The sequence below is a fragment of the Triticum urartu genome, chromosome 7, assembly GCF_003073215.2.
Source record: "Triticum urartu cultivar G1812 chromosome 7, Tu2.1, whole genome shotgun sequence".
Classification (NCBI taxonomy): Eukaryota; Viridiplantae; Streptophyta; class Magnoliopsida; order Poales; family Poaceae; genus Triticum; species Triticum urartu.
In genome coordinates this window covers 17,170,089-17,187,379 of record NC_053028.1, presented here as the reverse complement: position 1 = coordinate 17,187,379, position 17,291 = coordinate 17,170,089, and the positions used below count along the sequence as shown (strand labels likewise).

General features: G+C 41.5%; 1 protein-coding gene across 2 annotated transcripts; it reads left to right on the top strand.

The window, feature by feature from the left end:
• The first annotated feature begins 8,078 nt into the window (after positions 1 to 8,078).
• On the top strand, positions 8,079 to 16,623 carry LOC125525581. 2 transcript variants are annotated; one of them, XM_048690588.1, is made up of 17 exons: positions 8,079 to 8,126; positions 8,199 to 8,270; positions 8,549 to 8,653; positions 13,688 to 13,853; positions 13,951 to 14,227; positions 14,307 to 14,400; positions 14,485 to 14,615; positions 14,694 to 14,775; positions 14,865 to 14,991; positions 15,079 to 15,230; positions 15,309 to 15,588; positions 15,682 to 15,737; positions 15,812 to 15,901; positions 15,981 to 16,040; positions 16,166 to 16,243; positions 16,315 to 16,384; positions 16,484 to 16,623. In XM_048690588.1, exons 4-16 carry the CDS (start codon positions 13,701 to 13,703, stop codon positions 16,382 to 16,384), a joined length of 1,650 nt encoding a protein of 549 aa, XP_048546545.1. In that variant the 5' UTR covers positions 8,079 to 8,126; positions 8,199 to 8,270; positions 8,549 to 8,653; positions 13,688 to 13,700; the 3' UTR covers positions 16,484 to 16,623. The 2 variants fall into 2 exon arrangements, with proteins under 2 accessions (XP_048546545.1, XP_048546544.1); XM_048690587.1 differs by having other exon boundaries at positions 8,089 to 8,270.
• Positions 16,624 to 17,291: the final 668 nt, after the last annotated feature.

The window sequence follows — 17,291 nt, the reverse complement described above, 5'->3', positions numbered from 1 at the left end:
CACCATCAGGGAGGTTGCGGGATATTATCAAGGTCGTGGGCTGTCTTAATGTTTTGTGTGCACGTCTTCACTGAAACGCAGTGGTGCCAGTTTCGACCAGATGGCTGCTCTTCTCGTGCAGGGAACCGTTAGGGAGCTTTGAGGGATATCGTTAAGGTCGCGATCTGTCTTACGTGTTTTCTGTGCAGGTGTTCTCCAAAACGCGGGGTGCCAGTTTCATCCAGATGGCTTCTCTCCTCGGGCATGGTTTGTGGTGGATGGATTGGTTGGCCGCTCCGGGTCTTCGTCGATTGGAGGCGGCGTAGCCGAGTTTTGACGTGTATTGGGTGTTGTCCCGGCTGATGTTTCAGAGCCGCTATGGTTCTCCCGTTATGGTGGGTGAGTCCTGCGGTTTTTAAAGCAGCAGTCTTTTGGGAGGGCGTTGGAGACGAAGACCTTAGGGACATCAAAGGACCTTGTTGTAATTATTGAAATAAACCCGACGTAGTTGCCGTGTCTGGATTCTAAATGGAGCAATCACCTAAGGGCATCTCTACACCTAGCCGATCGCCTAGAGTCTATAGCAGAGTAAAAAAAATTACTCCTCGGCCCCGTTGACACCTAAATATACTGAGCCTCGACCCGGCTGAGTAAACTTTCTGGCCTATTTCCGTGGATCTACTGGCAACTTACCACTGCCTCCGCAGCAAACTCGCCATCTCGCTTGGCCCAACCCACCATTCTGCCAGAGTCTGAACCGTTCGTCGCCGTCGTCGTCGCCCGAGTCTAGCGAAAACGGCGCCACCGACGCATCGACCAATTTGCCTGAACTACCTTGGATCCTCTTTCTTGTTGGCTAACCGACATGTCACCGGCATCTTGAACCTTTTCCGGTCATCTGCACGCCTCCGCACCCGCTCGTTTCAGCTCAATGACGTCGGCCGGCCGGTGCACCCGCGCCGCCTTGCAAGTGTTCGATATTTTGCCTAAGTGATCTTATTTGGTTATCTTGTCTCGTTTTATTTGGCCGGGTTGAACCAAGTCATTTGAATTCAAGATGACTAGGTTGAGAGAAGATAACCTCCGAGGACTCATCGTCATCGGATGAGGAAGAAGATGACACTGACTTTGTAATTGTCGTCGGCACGATTTTCAACAATGATATTCGGCGGCCTAGAAAAGGATCGCAATTTGGCCACATACAACTCAACCATGATAGACATTATTTTCACCCTAATCCCACTTATCTGGAGAATTATTTTTGCCGTCGCTTTCGGATGCACACAGGTCTTTTTCTCACCATTGCAAAAGCCGTGGAGAAATATGATGATTCGTTTAAGCTTTGAAGGAATGCATGCAGAGAGATAAATGTGAGCCCTTTGATTAAGTGAATTTTGGTTGTTTGAGTTCTTGCATATGGGTTTTCAACCGGTGCAATTGACGACTATGTCCGCATTGGAGAATATACAATCTTGGAGGCCGTTCGAAGGTTCACAAAAGTAGTGATTGATGTCTTTGGGCTTGAGTACATGACGACACCCAACAAGGACGACACCGAGAGGCTTATGGCAAAGAGTGAAGCAAGAGGATGACCAGGGATGCTGGATTGTATGTACTGGACCTGCAAGAATTTTCGTGCAGGGTGGAAAGGTCAGTACAAAGGCCACTGCAACGATCCCACGATCATTCTTGAGGTTGTTCCATCGAAGGATATATGGATTTGACATTCATTCTTTGGATTGCCTGGCTCTCACAATGACCTGAATGTGCTATCAAGATCATCACTGTTTGCTAGGCTTGTTGCGGGATGCTCCTCCTTGCAAGTATATGGTCAATGGTCACGAGTATACGATAGGCTACTACCTTGTAGATAGCATCTATCCTCCATTGGCCACATTTGTCAAAACAATTCCGCAACCAAAATGTAACAAAAGGTCTCACTTTGCAGTATGTCAAGAGTCCACTAGGAAGGATGTGGAGAAAGCTTTCGGTGTGCTTCAGAAGCGTTTCACAGTCGTTTGTGGCGCTGTCGAGTATTAGAACTCCAATGTACTATGGCAAATCCTGGCTTATTGCATCATCTTGTATAACATGATCGTGGAAGGTGAGAGAGGAATGCCTGAGAACTTTCAGTCCATCATCAATGGGAGTCCTACTGAGCTAGAAGACAATCCAAATAGGATTCACACATTCCTTGAAGCGCATCAGAGGATTGAGAAGCGAGAAGTTCATACCCAGCTCCAACATGATATTGTTGAGCATTAGTGGCATCTCCATAACACTTCTTAGTTGTGATTTTATCATGCTATTTACATCATTTGAACCATTCGGCAAGTTTGCATTTGAATAATTTGGTTTGTAAACCATGAATTTGTAATATTCATGAATTGCGTTGAATTTATTTATTATGTTCTGTGTTTATATCTATGCTAATATGTAGTTGCATTGTATTATAAGTAAACTAGAATTAAAACACTTTGCCAAAAAAAATTATCCCATTAATTTAAGAGTTCGGCTAGGTTCAACCAAAACTTAGTGGAGTAAATTTACTCCACTAAGGTTTACTCGGCGGTTTGCTCCTCTATTTTTTTAGGCGATCGGCTACAGATGCCCTAATAGTACTAAGATTAGGACTTGTAACCGACTAGCTTAGATTGAGTTGGTCCTCATGCTATTCATATGCAAATGTATACCCTATGTAATCGATACCCATGAAGCAATAAAGAAAAGAAACAGGAATGTCAGCAATACGCCTAGTGTCTCGCATGCGTTGAGCTCGCTGGATCGATCAGCTCACTGTTGCACGGACGGTTCCAGCCCACGCGTTGAGAGTCGCCTTGCTTGCTCCGACTTCGCCCCTTTCCCTCTTTCTCTCCGGCGGCTCTGCCGTCCGGCATGAGGATGGGATAGCTGATTGGCCCCCCTCTGCATATAGTAGTAGTAAATCTAGTAAGTACTAAGTAGAGAGAGTCTTGCCTCCGGGGCGTGTGGCGCTATGCCGTTCTCGAGCTTCCCATCGATGCGTCGTTCGGTGCTCGCTGGCTTCCTCCCGAGATTGCCGTCCATGGAGGACGGGAGCAGATAGCAGCGGATCTTGCAGGAGCTCCCCCTCTCCAATAAGCCTATGTTGCTTGCTCTTTCATGGGGGTGGATGAGGAGCAAGGAAGATGCAGAAATCTGAAGCCTGCAGATCGAGTTCGAGCTTATCAGCAGAGGATTCCTTGGTGGAGCAACGGCGCCCTTATTAGATGGCTGCCGACCTATGCCGATGCTATGCTTCTTCTGGCCCAATGGTGGCCGACTGCATTCCTCCCGGCTTGCGTGCCTTATGGGAGGCAGTTCCAACTGCAACTCGGAGACCATGCAGAACAGGTTATGCATCTATGGTGATTTCGTCGCGCAAGTGGTTCGTCCCCGGCGGCGGCTAGGTTCAATCCGGGCGGCGGCTATCAAGGACCTGATCACGTTTCTTGCTCTCAGTTTGGGGGTCCTCCATGTAACAGTCAGGGACTTACATTTTCTTTTCCTGTTGGATCCTGTAGTAATCGGTGCCTTGATGCTTATCCAATTGAGTTTGGGCCTTGGGCCCTTTCACTGTTCAAAAAAATATCAGCTCGCTGTGGTGTTCCTGCGTGAGGATGTACTCTTTCCATTTGTAAATATAATACATTTGAAAGATTTCACTATTTAACTATATACGAATCAAAATGAGTGAATATGCACTTTAAAACATACTCCCTCTGTTTGGAAATACTTGTCAGCGAAATGGATGTATTTAGACGTATTTTAGTTCTTAAATACATCTATTTTTATCTATTTATGCGACTAGTATTTCCGGACAAAGAGAGTATATATTTAAGAACGGAGGAAGTAGCAACTAAGCCAGCTTGCGTGTGCATGCGTTGAACACTAGATCGATTCGATCAGCCGTGCTAGCATACGTGAGTGTCTCGCCGGAATAATCAATCATGAGTGCTGCTTTGGCTAGCAACATGGTTGGTTGGGAGCGGAATCATCAGCGTTGTCCTTCATTTGAAAAATCTTGCTTTCAAAATTATGTTCCCAAATTGGAAAAAATTTTGAGATAAATGAAATTGTTCAACAGTCTAAAAATGTTCATTTTTAATTAGTATTCACAAATTTTAAAAAGTTCCTCATTTTTAGAAATTATTCACATATTAGAGAAAATCTTTGACATTTCTAAAATTGTTAGGTGATTTCAAAATGTTGTTCCTGAGTTCAAACAATGTTGCTATTTTTTAAATGTTTTTCTGAAATTCAAAAAATATTCGTAATTTCAATTTTTTTCAAATTTTAGAATGTGTTTGCTTTTTACAAATTTTGTTTGGGGTTTCAAAATTGATCAGAAAATGTTCCTAGTTTTTCAAATTTTGTTCACAAATTTTAAAAAAATTCTTGATTTTCTCAAAAGTTTGGAAATTTGAATTGTTTTTGGATTTTTTTTCCCAAATTTAGGTTCAAATTTTCCAAAATTATTCGCATATGCAAAAAATGTTCGCCTTTCAAATGTTTTTTCAGAGTTTCAACAGTTCACTTTTCCCAAAAATGTTCAAGTTTAAAAAAATATTAACGTTTTCAAATTTATAAAAGTGTCCTATTTTCGAAAAGAATTCAAGATTTAAAAATGTTTCACTTATAAATAAGGTATGCGTTTTCTTATAATTTTCCAATATTTAAAATTTCTTCCCAATTTTGAAATATTTTGATTTAAATAAATATTTGCTTTACTAAAATCGCGTTAGATACTCCAAATAATATATTAGATTTGTCACGCATCACGAGTATGAAGCCCAACGCGCATTGTTTTCCTTATTATTGTTTATTTCACATCGCGGGGTTGCTACTTGGGCCGGCCCGTTAGTTTGGCTCCCTGTGTGTAGAGCCGCCAGTCTGCCGCAGAAGGCAGAAGATAGAAGGTCCCTGCTCGATTCGTAATCCTAAAAAAAAGTCTGCTCGATCAGTGTTTCTCAAACAAAATAAAACTATTGGATCGATCGTTGTCTGTAAGAAGGAAACCGGACCGCCGGTCCCTCAGGAAAAAATGATTGTGGACTCGTCACTCGATCAATGACAAAACCGTAATAGCATTCGCGTCGACGTCAGTACATGAAACTGGATCGTCGCCTACTCGCCTTCGCGGCTTCATCTCATCGACTCATCAAATCGATCGGTCCATGCCGCTGTTGCCTTCCTCTCCCAAGTTCCAGACTCATTGCCTGTGGATCGATCAGCGACCGACTCCATGTGCTTCACAGCTTCCATCCTCTAGGTGCTTCACGGCTTCAAAACAACTAGCCTACCGCTAGCGAGTCTTTTCTGATTAGCTTCGGATCCTACTCCTAATTCCTAATTTCCTAAATTCTAGTTAACTTTTGGCCAGGATTGTTAGAGATCGGTTCTTACCTCCTCGGTTAAAGATCACAGTGTAGCAGTTCAACCGAACATGATACGAGACTAGGTGAGTTAGACCGTTCGTGTAATTGTGAAACATTGACGCATAATTTTCAATTGATATCTGTTGCCGTATCACTACAATTTTGTTTTATTCATTTTTTTCTTGTGTTTCAATAATACATATTTGAGTCTTCATGGGGAAACATCAATCTTGTTCCCAGAAGCGCAAGAGAAAATAAAGAGAACATAATTTGATTAATAAATTTTATAAAGCTGGTATGGACAAGTTCTTCAGAAAAGAAACATCACAAGTGCCATCCGGTAATCAGCCAGTTGATCCTTCTCCCCTTTCAAGATTTCATTTCAAAAAATATTAAAAAGAATGATGTTGTTCAAATAAATATTATGCAAGCGGGAGTTGAACACGTATGATTTTATATACATCCAATTGTTATGCAAGACATTATATCATATACATTATAATTGCTCATTAGTTCATTTTAGTAAAATAGGCCCCATTTTTGTAGTTTGGCAGGCCCCTGATTTTGCCAGCCACGCCCGGCCCTCGTAAGTGGCCAGCTTGCACTACGGCGTATCTTGGCATATTGCAATTTGGTCCAGTCGAGTCGACGTTGCTTTGTTTGTCGTGTTGTCTCGCCGTCGTCGGAAGTACACGACGACAGAATTGGAGTAAGTTTTCTTTTTCCAGGGTCTTGTGTCTTTGTTCGGGATGAGTTTGCTCTTGGGTCTGTGCTTCTGCTCGTTGGTTTGAATGGTACACGTGCCCTCCTAAAAGGACATGGTATGAATGGAGGGAGTACCACGGTATTCCTCAGCTCCTCTCACCAACAAGGAGATGGCTCATCCCGCGAAGAGAAAAGAAAAAAACAAGGAGATGGCTCAGTTTGGAATAGTAGCACAATTCATTAATTGCTCCCACGAATTTCCAAGGACTAGGTTGGTTATTGTGTGGCGGAGGTTTACGCGGCGTCATGAAGCTGGTCATAGTGGGGAGTAACTTAGACTAGTGTCATGCATATGACACTAGTCTAAGTTACTATCTCCATAATGCAAAGTAACATAGTACTAGTGTCATAGATTGCTTCATTTATTAGCTCATAGACTCATTTTGTCTCAGGAAGCGCTATGTTACAGTAACATATTATGTTACCACAAGCATCTCTTTCCTTATTAAATAGTTGCCACATAAGCAAAATTGTCTTGGGATGTGTTAAGTTACTACCTAAGTTACTCCCACTATGGCTAGCCTGAGGATCCTCTGTGCTGCCTGCCGAGCATTACGAAGGTGCCCGCAAGTCACCGCAAAAAATAAAATAAAATTTGATGGCGACAAGCAGGGGCGGAGCTACGTTGTAGCCTACAGGGAGCATGGCCCCCCTACTGGGAGCATATGGCAATTTCTTTCTCGCGAGCACAAACTCCGGCCACACTCTGTTACAACGCACATGGGAGGGAGTGCATGCACCCCACGTCTCTACCCACTCGAGCGCTCGATTCGGCCCGCTCTGGTCACACCCATGACACGCTCGAACACGCCCAGGTCGTGGCGAGCCCGCAACCGACCAACTCGTCCAGCCCTCCATGTTCGCCAACAGACGAGCCCTAGTCCGACAAGTCGAGTGCATACTCAGACGCATAGCCTTGCAGCACACACGCATACCCTTGCATCACATACGAATACCCACCACGGACCCAACGCGACCACCGACCGGCGCCCAGCTCGACCCACTCGCGTACACACGCACACTGACCGCGCTCGCCTTGCCTTATTCCCTAACACAGAATTGCTTGTGTGCGAGTGTGTAATCTTCTATATCTAAATAGGGGCACCCCACTAGATGATTTTGCTGCCTTCTCATGAAGCCACGTCACTCCAATTGTTCTAACCGTTGATGCAACATAGATCGGTGCTATACAGCCGTCAGATCAAGTGTTGGTCAAATTTGAGCTGCCACCGCTAAGTTACGTACCGTTTCGTCCCCCGCCCACACCGCTCACTGCTAGCCTCCGACTCCGTCTTCTGGGCTGGGCGTAGACTTTATCATTTGGACACTAAAAGGCCCGCTCCAAGCCCATGGGCATCTATCGTTCAGGATACACACGTACGACCCACACCCTTCCCTTTCGTCAAGCCCTTCCCCGACCAGGCGCCACGGCCCCTCATGCTCTCCCACCTGCCGCCGCCAAGCATGCTTGCCTCCGGCCAGCCGCCCCTGTTGACCCTGCCGCCCTCACCGCCGGCGGTCCCTGGCGAGCAACCTCTACAGATACGCAGGATCCAGCCGCCGGCGCCATGGATTCCGCCTCCATTCCCCAATCGATCGTCCTCATGGTCAGCCACCGCATCCAGCCGCCGCCGCCATGGATTCCGCCTCCATTCCCCAATCGATCATCCTCATGGCCAGCCACCGCCAGTGAGTTACGCCACCACGCCCAATGCCCCCCCTGCCAGTCACCACTGCTCCATAGATGTGCATTAATTCCATCAAATTCCTTCGTCTTCCCCGCTTTTATGTCGCAACCCCTTCCACCTCCATGCCACAAATGCATATGAAACAGCCTTACAACTCAATTTACGGCCCTCATTATCTCTTGCTTCATTACCCTGCAAATGCGGAAAAGATTGTCCTTATAACCCCTCTACCATACGCATCGTCGACCATGAACGCCTGCTCACATCCACGGCTGGGAACCAACTTCAGCCCTACTAGGTGCACACTCCCTCTTTTCAGCCCTCTCTGAAGATTTCTATCCTCACAAGATTATGCTTTCCAATTTCTCAGGTTGTGCTAGGGATGAAAGGATGCTGAGCGTGTAGGTTTTTTGCTGCTCGGATTGGCCACATTACATCACAGGTCGCTTGCTCCTTGCATTTCTTTCAGATTCCCATTTCATAAAATTGCTATTTGATTATGATACATGCTTACACAAATTGGTTAGCAGTGCGACCTGCACATGTTTCTAATTTAGGATGGACATAGTACAAAATCCAATATCATCATTATATTTTACTAATTTATTTGTTTATTTCTATTTTATCAGTACATTGTAGTTATTTTCCTGCAGCATGCTGCCTGTTTTCAGTCACCCTGGATTTCTCCTATCCCTCAACTTATGTTTAAATTTTTTGCAGATTGCTCTCTGGATCGAAAGGTTCTTCAACTTCTGCTTAGTAGGTCTCTTGCTCCTCGGATTGGCTTCAATTCATTTTTGCAGCGGTCTCCTGCTTCTTCCATTGGTATGCGAACATATGCACCATCGATATTGTTCCATGCATATTAGATACCGTACGAATTTCCTACCCTGGATTGTTTTGTGTGATATATTTATTCAAACATATAGGCTACAATCTGCTTCCATTTAAGTCAATTTTGCCCACATGCTTTGCAAAGACGGATAGCACCGCAAATTCTTCTACAAATCGTGGTAGCCATTCAGTCCAACGCGGTCGTGGGCGCCCCCGTCGTCAGTCACAACCAATTGTCATACCTGAAATAAACCAATCTGCTTCTTCCGATAACCGCCGCAGACGTACACAACTTAGAAATAGAGGTTAGTTAGGATATTTTTGTTCCTTATACATGTTTCCATCAACCTATGCTTCATATCAACTAGCAAAAACATCTGCAGATGAACGTTCAGTACGCCGACGATTAACCGGAGAGTCCTCTACGTCAGCTTCCCAAACACCAAATTTGGCATCAATCCATAATCGTAAGCTCTTATTATTTACCAATTAGTGTATTGCAGATTGAAGTCTCCTTTTTGTACAAATTGAGAGAAATATACATGGCCTATCTTTCAGGAACTATCTTTCAACCCTTAAACCTTGGGGGGCCCACACATTCATGCAAACATTGTGGTTCTTTGTTTTGGTATGAAGAGCGTATCCGCAGAGAGAGACATACTTCTGATCCAACATATAATTTGTGTTGTAAAGGAGGGAAAATCTTGCTGAAACCATATGATCCTCCTCCCCATCCTCTATTGGATTTATTAACCTCACAGAACACTGCAACTTCGAACCACTTTTTTGATCATATCCGGCAGTATAATACCATGTTTGCGATGACTTCAATGGGTGCTAAAGTTATTGAATCCATAAATGATGGCCGAGCACCCTATGTTTTCAAGATTAGTGGTCAAGTCTGCCATCGTATCGGTTCTCTAATGCGACCTGAGAATCGTCGACCAGAATATGCACAATTGTACATCTATGATACAGAGCATGAGGTTAGAAACCGCATAAATATTACTGCATCTTCTCGGCCTTCATCATCTCGGTCTTCGTCTGCCCGCCCTTCTTTCAATGCTAATCAAGATATTGTCCAGTCCCTTATATCGATGCTTAACACCCATAATCCCATAGTGAAACTATTTAGAAAAGCACGGGAAAGATTGACTGAAGATGCTCCTGATCAATTCTTTATCAGATTATATGGCAAACCTGACGCACATGGAGACATCTATAGTGCTCCGGTCGCATCTGAGGTTGTAGGGTTGGTTGTTGGTGATATTGGGTCAACTGATGTTGGGCGGGACATTATAATAGATAACCGTTCATTAGGATTACAACAAATCAATGAAAAACATTGCAAGTTTATGGCAATGCAGTATCCTCTATTATTTCCATATGGAGAGGATGGTTACCATGATGACCTCATGTACCGCACCTCGCAACAAAGTCAAGCTATAAGCCGTCAGAAAGTAACTATGCTAGAGTACTATGCATATAGATTACATGATAGACCAGGTGATTTCAACATGCCATTGGGAGGTAAAAGATTGACACAAGCTTATGAAGTGGATGGTTATTGCTGTGTTGAAGAGTTTCGTATTGCATTCTATCGCAAGCCTGGATTTCAGAAAAAATATAGATCATCCCCATATAATGACTTGGCCAATTCTGTCTCAAGAGGTAATACATCCGGTTCTTCAATTGGTCAAAGGATTATATTACCATCTTCATTCACCGGAGGCCCGCGATATATGTACCAAAATTATCAAGATTCCATCGCTATATGTAGGAAATATGGCTGGCCGGGTCTCTTTGTCACATTCACTTCAAATGCAGCTTGGCCTGAGATAGTAGAGGCTCTATCATCCATTCCAGGGCAACAACCTTCTGACCGTCCAGATATTGTCAATAGGGTATTCAAAATGAAGCTAAATATGCTAATGGATGATATTAAAAAGAAAAAATTCTTTGGACCAAGGAATGCAGGTAATTTGTCTCCCCCACATCATTAATTGATTTAATGTTGCATGAATCCAACATTTCTTTTACGTAAATAACATGCCTATCTTTTGTAGTTATCTACACCATTGAATTTCAGAAACGTGGACTTCCTCATGTCCATATCATCATATGGTTATCCAAAGACGAACCCCTAGATGCGAAAAAGATAGACTTTCTTATTTCGGCTCAGTTGCCAGATCCTAAAAATGATCCAATAGGTTATGATGTTGTATCTTCATTCATGATACACGGGCCCTGTGGAAATCTGAATACTAAATCTCCTTGTATGTCTGAAGGAAAATGCACAAAATTCTATCCTAAAGATTTCTGTGAGCAAACAACCATATTGGAGAATGGTTTCACACAATATGCTCGGCCAAACAATGGAATAACTGTCAACAAAAATGGAGTTCACATTGATAACAGATTTGTTGTTCCTCACAATGTGGACTTGGTAGTTAAATATCAAGGTCACATAAATGTAGAGAAGGTTAATCATGATGGCATGCACAAGTATCTTTTCAAGTATGTCACAAAAGGATTTGATTCTGCCAGAACTAAAATCCATTCAAATTCTGGATCATCCAATTCATCAAGTGAAACAGTCAATGAAATAGAAAATTATCTAGAATGTCGCTGTATCACACCAAATGAGGCTGCTTGGCGCTTGCTAGAGTATGATATTCACTATGCAGACCCTTCCGTAGAAAGACTTCCAGTTCATCTTCCATTTGAGAATAATGTAATTTACTCAGAAGATGATGACCTTGAAGCAGTGATTGAAAATCCAAGGAATATGACAACTAAGTTGACTGCATGGTTAGAAGCTAATATGCAACACCCTCGGGCTAAACAATATACCTACATAGAATTTCCTGAATATTTTACATGGCACTCCAAATCAAATGACAAATACTGGGATTATCATCGTGGTTCTAGAAGAATTGGCAGAATTGCTTATGTCAACCCTTCCCAAGGGGACCTTCACTATCTACGTTTGTTGCTCAACATTGTCAAAGGTCCAACCTCCTTCGCTCAAATCAGAACTATCAATGGCCATGAATATCCTACATTTTGTGCTGCATGTGAGGCTTTAGGTCTCCTTGGTGATGATGAAGAATGGTCCAATGCCTTAAAAGATGCCGCTCAATGGGCCATGCCTTACCAGTTACGCCAACTGTTTGTCACAGTTTTGCTCTTTTGTGAGGTAACAAATCCTAGAAAACTTTTTGATGACCACGCGTCAAAAATGTCTGAAGATGCAGCCCATCAATTGAATCAGAACCGTGGTCAAGCTAGCAATCCCTTAGCCGATATATATATATCATCTTATCTTTTGAATGAATTGGATAAATTGCTAAGAGATGCAGGATATTGTTTATCCCATTTTAATTTGCCGCTACCTAAATTATGATGTGCCTGCTATGACTGCCACTTTAAATGACAATCTTTCAATGTTGAACAACAACCAGAAAGATGTTTTTGATGCCATTTACAATTCTATGATGAATGATGAAGGTCAAACATTTTTTGTTTATGGATATGGAGGAACTGGAAAAACTTTCTTATGGACTACTTTGCTTAATTCTGTAAGAAGCAAAGGGAAAATTGCATTAGCAGTTGCATCATCGGGAATTGCTGCCCTACTGCTACCAGGGGGTCGAACCCCTCATTCCCGTTTTAAAATTCCATTAGACATTTCTCAGAGTTCCATGTGTAGTATAAAGAAAAATACACACTTGGCAGAACTTATCCAGAAAACTTCTCTTATTGCATGGGATGAGGCCCCTGTTAATCATAGATATTGTTTTGAAGCATTGGACCGTACACTTAGAGATATATTATCAGAAAGAAGGCAAAATGCAGAAAATAAGCAATTTGGTGGTATAACTGTTGTGCTTGGTGGAGATTTTCGACAAACACTTCCAGTAATACAGAATGCAACAAAACCCCAAATTCTGAGGTCCTGCATTGTTAATTCTTATTTATGGAGACAATGTAAGCTTCTCGAGTTAACTGAAAATATGAGGTTGAAGTCAGGAAATCTCTCCACCTCAGACAGACAGGAGCTAAGTAATTTTGCTGAATGGCTTCTTAGGGTGGGCAATGGAACAGAACCTATTGTTTCTGTCCCAAATGATTCCAGTAACTCATTTATAGAGATTCCAGAGTCTTTGCTTCTATCGTCAAATTGTAGGAACCTTGATGGATTGATATCATTTGTCTATGACTTAGGTTCTGGGCCAGCAAATATTTCATCATATTTGTGTGAACGTGCAATTTTAGCACCTACAAATGAGGTGGTTTCAGATATAAATACCAGAATGATTGCTCAGCTAACAACGTCTGAAATATCTTACTATAGTTCTGATTCAATTGACGATAGCACTGCTAATCATTCCACTCTTGAAGCATTATACCCAACAGAGTTTCTAAACACAATTTCGATGCCCGGACTTCCTGACCATAAGTTGCACTTGAAGATTGGTGTTCCAATTATGCTTTTGCGCAATCTTGATCCATCAAGGGGACATTGTAATGGTACTAGGCTGATTGTCACCCAATTGACATATCGTGTGATTGAAGGTGAAATCATAACAGGGAAGGCTACAGGTTCAAAAGTATATATCCCACGCATTGCCACAACATCAACTCACTCAAGGTGGCCCTTCAAATTGAGACGGCGCCAGTTTCCCGTGCGCCTTTCGTATGCAATGACAATAAACAAGAGTCAAGGGCAAACCTTAAATAGAGTTGGAGTCTATTTGCCATCTCCAGTGTTCTCTCATGGTCAACTATATGTAGCATTTTCCAGAGTTACTTCACCAAAGGGGTTGAGAGTTCTAATCAAAAATAGTCAAGTTTCTTATGAGAATTGCACCCATAATGTAGTCTATGCTGAAGTTTTTAGTCAAATTAATAGACTATGAGAACTGAATAAAGGAATTTCCTACATTCAAGCGTGTTTACCCTACATAATTATCTCCCCATTTCATACATCAATTATTATGCAACTACTTGCTTTCTTTTCAGGAAAATTACATCAATGGAATCCACTACAGCCCTTAAAACCATCACTCTTGGTCAACAGAGTTGTAAGGTATTTGGACGACTCTTGCGCCTATGGGATGCAATAAACATGAAATCCAAGTTTGCGGATCCTCTCATCAGCATTGATGGTGTCCTTTTAGATGAAGATGTAAGTCCATCATTATTATTTCTATTTCCAACATAATAATAATATTATTGTACAAATGTACTACTGATTTTCACATCCTCATCGAATATTATGGCAGGGCAATATGGCGCAGATCAGTGTACCCAAAAAATTTCATAGACAATTCCGCCCCTTACTCACAGAAGGACATGTCTACATCTTCAATGATATTGCAGCTGTTGATATAAAAAACAAAACCCATATATACCACCACCAAAACTATATGTTGCAATTCAAGCACAGCACTAAGGTTCACCGACTTGAGAGCAGAGGAACAAATATACCAAAGTTTTCCTTCAATTTTTGTCCATTTGATAATCTATCAGAAAAAGATACTTTTGCAAAACCACTTCAAGGTAACGCTTGCATTTCCTTTTTTTCTTTCATACTAATATTAAAACATAAATTAATTGTGTATGTGGTTTCTCTCTCCAGATATAATAGGAGTCATTAGCCACATTGGGCCATTTGATTATGCAAGTCAGACATCTACAAATAAACTCAGGAAAATCAAAATTCGAAACCTAGAGTATGTTTCTCCTACTACTAGTGTGTTAAAACTTTTCCATCCCTATACACTTTGTGTCAACAAATGTTTGTTCCACATATCCAGTGAACAGACACAAGAAATACGTCTTTGGGGCCACCATGGTGAAACATTTGATGAAGAAGCAGTACTCAAAAAATCACAAGAAGGCATTGTAGTTGGCATTTTTGCGGGTCTCACAGCTGGGAGCTTTCTAGGTAACTGCTCAAATATTCTCTCTTAAAATGACTATAAGAGCCAAAACTAATACGACATACAACCATATATACATATAGGTACCCTGCATGCATCATCAACCTCTGCAACAAAAGTTTACATTGACTTGGATACATCTGAAGTTAAAAACTACCAAACCAGGTCAGCCATTCTCCTTTCTCTTTGCAACTACTACCTTCTTTTTCCAAAATCTAACATGCTGACATTTTTCTCATTGATTCTTTTTGAAGCTATAAATGGGAATCTCCAGCTCTGCGACAGCAACTACCTCAGGTTATGCATTTATCTCCTATTCAAGCAGCAGGGAAAATGTACACACTTCAACAAATATCAGATATGCCGAACTCAAATTTTCAGGTCAACATCATCTTATCTACCCTATTATTTGTATATCAGTGAACTTCTACAGTAGATTCTCAATGCACCCTTTTTGCAAACTCTTAGGAAGGAGCTACCTATAGCACCATTGCAAAAGTTAAATCTACTGTACCTTCAACTAATTGGTACTACAAAGGATGCAAACATTGTGACAGAGGATACAACAACAATTCAGATACTCCAACATGCCTTTGCACAAATTCATCTCCAAAGCCATTGTACGATCTCTGTTTTTATGGAACATTTGCCTTCATTTACATATTCTGTTCCATATAAACAACTATCAAATTCTCTAGGTACAAGCTACCAATTACACTTACAGATGACTCAGGAGATTTAGATGTCATTGCTTTCTCTAAAATTGCTGAAGAACTGGTTGAGCGAGATGCCATCCAAGCTTCTCAAAACATGAAAGTTGATACCGCGGAACATGTGACCGCACTAGATAATGCCATTGGGAAAACCAGATTGTTCTACATAGGAATGAAGGTTGATTTAGTATCCAGATTCCCCATAAGTTATGTCATAAAGAAAAGCTTCCCAGTTGACAATGCACAAATGCTTCCCTCCACAAAGGTTAGACAATTTTCATCAATTCAGAAAGTAACACCTTCCTAATTACAATTGTATTACCTAAAATATTTAATTTGAACCATTAAATACTTCCAGTCAACTCCAAGCAAAGAACTGGTGAACAGTCCATCATCACCAAAGAGCATCCAGAGGTTTGCCATCAATCACAAAATAGAAGTTACACCCTCTGTCTACACAATGTTTACCAAACTTTTCCTATTCGCAGTCCGGGGAGCCTAACACAAGTCCACTTGGGCAATACTATTCCTCCCCCTTGCCAATCTGCAACTATGGACACCGACAAAAACATAAATAGGTAATACTTTTTAAAGTTCTACTAAAGAACATTCAGCTTACATTCAATATGGAATTCAAATGGCGATTTTTGGTTGCAGGTACTCTTCAGCGAAAAGAAGCATCGAATTTACAGAAGATGGAGCCACCAACAAAGAGGGGTACTAATTGATAACAATATTTCCTGTTTATCATTGAAGTTCTCTGAAAAGTACATCTTCCTGTTTACATGCCAGTCAACAAACAGAGTACGCATTGATAACAATATTTCCTGTTTACATGTCAGTCAACAACAGGAACATCAACAGGAACATCTTCAGGATACACAAGTGCATCTCCAGGTTGTCAAAAAGCATAAGCAAGAGTACGTGCTTCTTCTCATATCACATAGAAACATGAGATTCACAATCTAACTTTCTATCATCAATCAAACAGCATTGCAGATAACAATGTGAAAATGAACAACTATGAAGGACAAGAGGATAACAGTAATAAAAACACATAGGTACTATCAGTTCTCATATCCAAACAAAATTATATAAAGTTTTGTCGCCCTTTGCTACAACAATAACCTTACCAATAATGTTGTTCTATTAACATGTAGGGCACCGTCAGCAACCATGCAAGGACCAGGGCATCTTCAAGATGCACGAAAAGCACCTATGGATTGCACCACCTTCCATTGAAAATTACCTCCAAACTATCATTAGAACTACTTATGATCAGCCTAAGCATGTCGTCAGATATCGACTAAGATTATGTAATAAGTCTGAATTGTGAAATCTATGGATTTGTATGCACTTTTATTAAGCTGATCATGTCAGTTTTGCTTCCAACTGGTGTCAAAACTTTTCCTTACAATTGTTTCAAATATATACTATCTTCCTGTGACGTTTTGTTCTCAATATATACTATCTTCCTGTGACATGTTCAAATGCTAGAAAATTAAGGAAAGGTCATGTCAATTTTTTTAGTCAAATTCCTTGCAAAGGTTTTTGAGCTAATGATGTCGGTTGTGCTTCCAATTGTTCTCCATAATTAGGCTTCTCTAAATATTACTATAAAATTAAGAGTATGCCATGTCAAAAAGTTTGGTCACATTCTTTGCAAACTAACATGCAGCTCTACCTCAAATAATTAAACAATATGCATCAGTCCATACATGGTTCCAATAAATAAATTCCTTCCATCATTTTTCATATTGATCATTGCATCCAATCTTCAATACAAAATTTCCGCAGCAACGCGCGGGGTATCACCTAGTTGTATCAGAGAGTATGTACGTATACCAACCCGACGTGAAACAAATTGCGTGTATCACAGAACAGTCCCGGAGATGAGTAAAAGCGAAGCTTACATGGCCTTGCTGGTCTTAACGCGCTCCGACTCTGAGTAGACGGGCACCACCACCG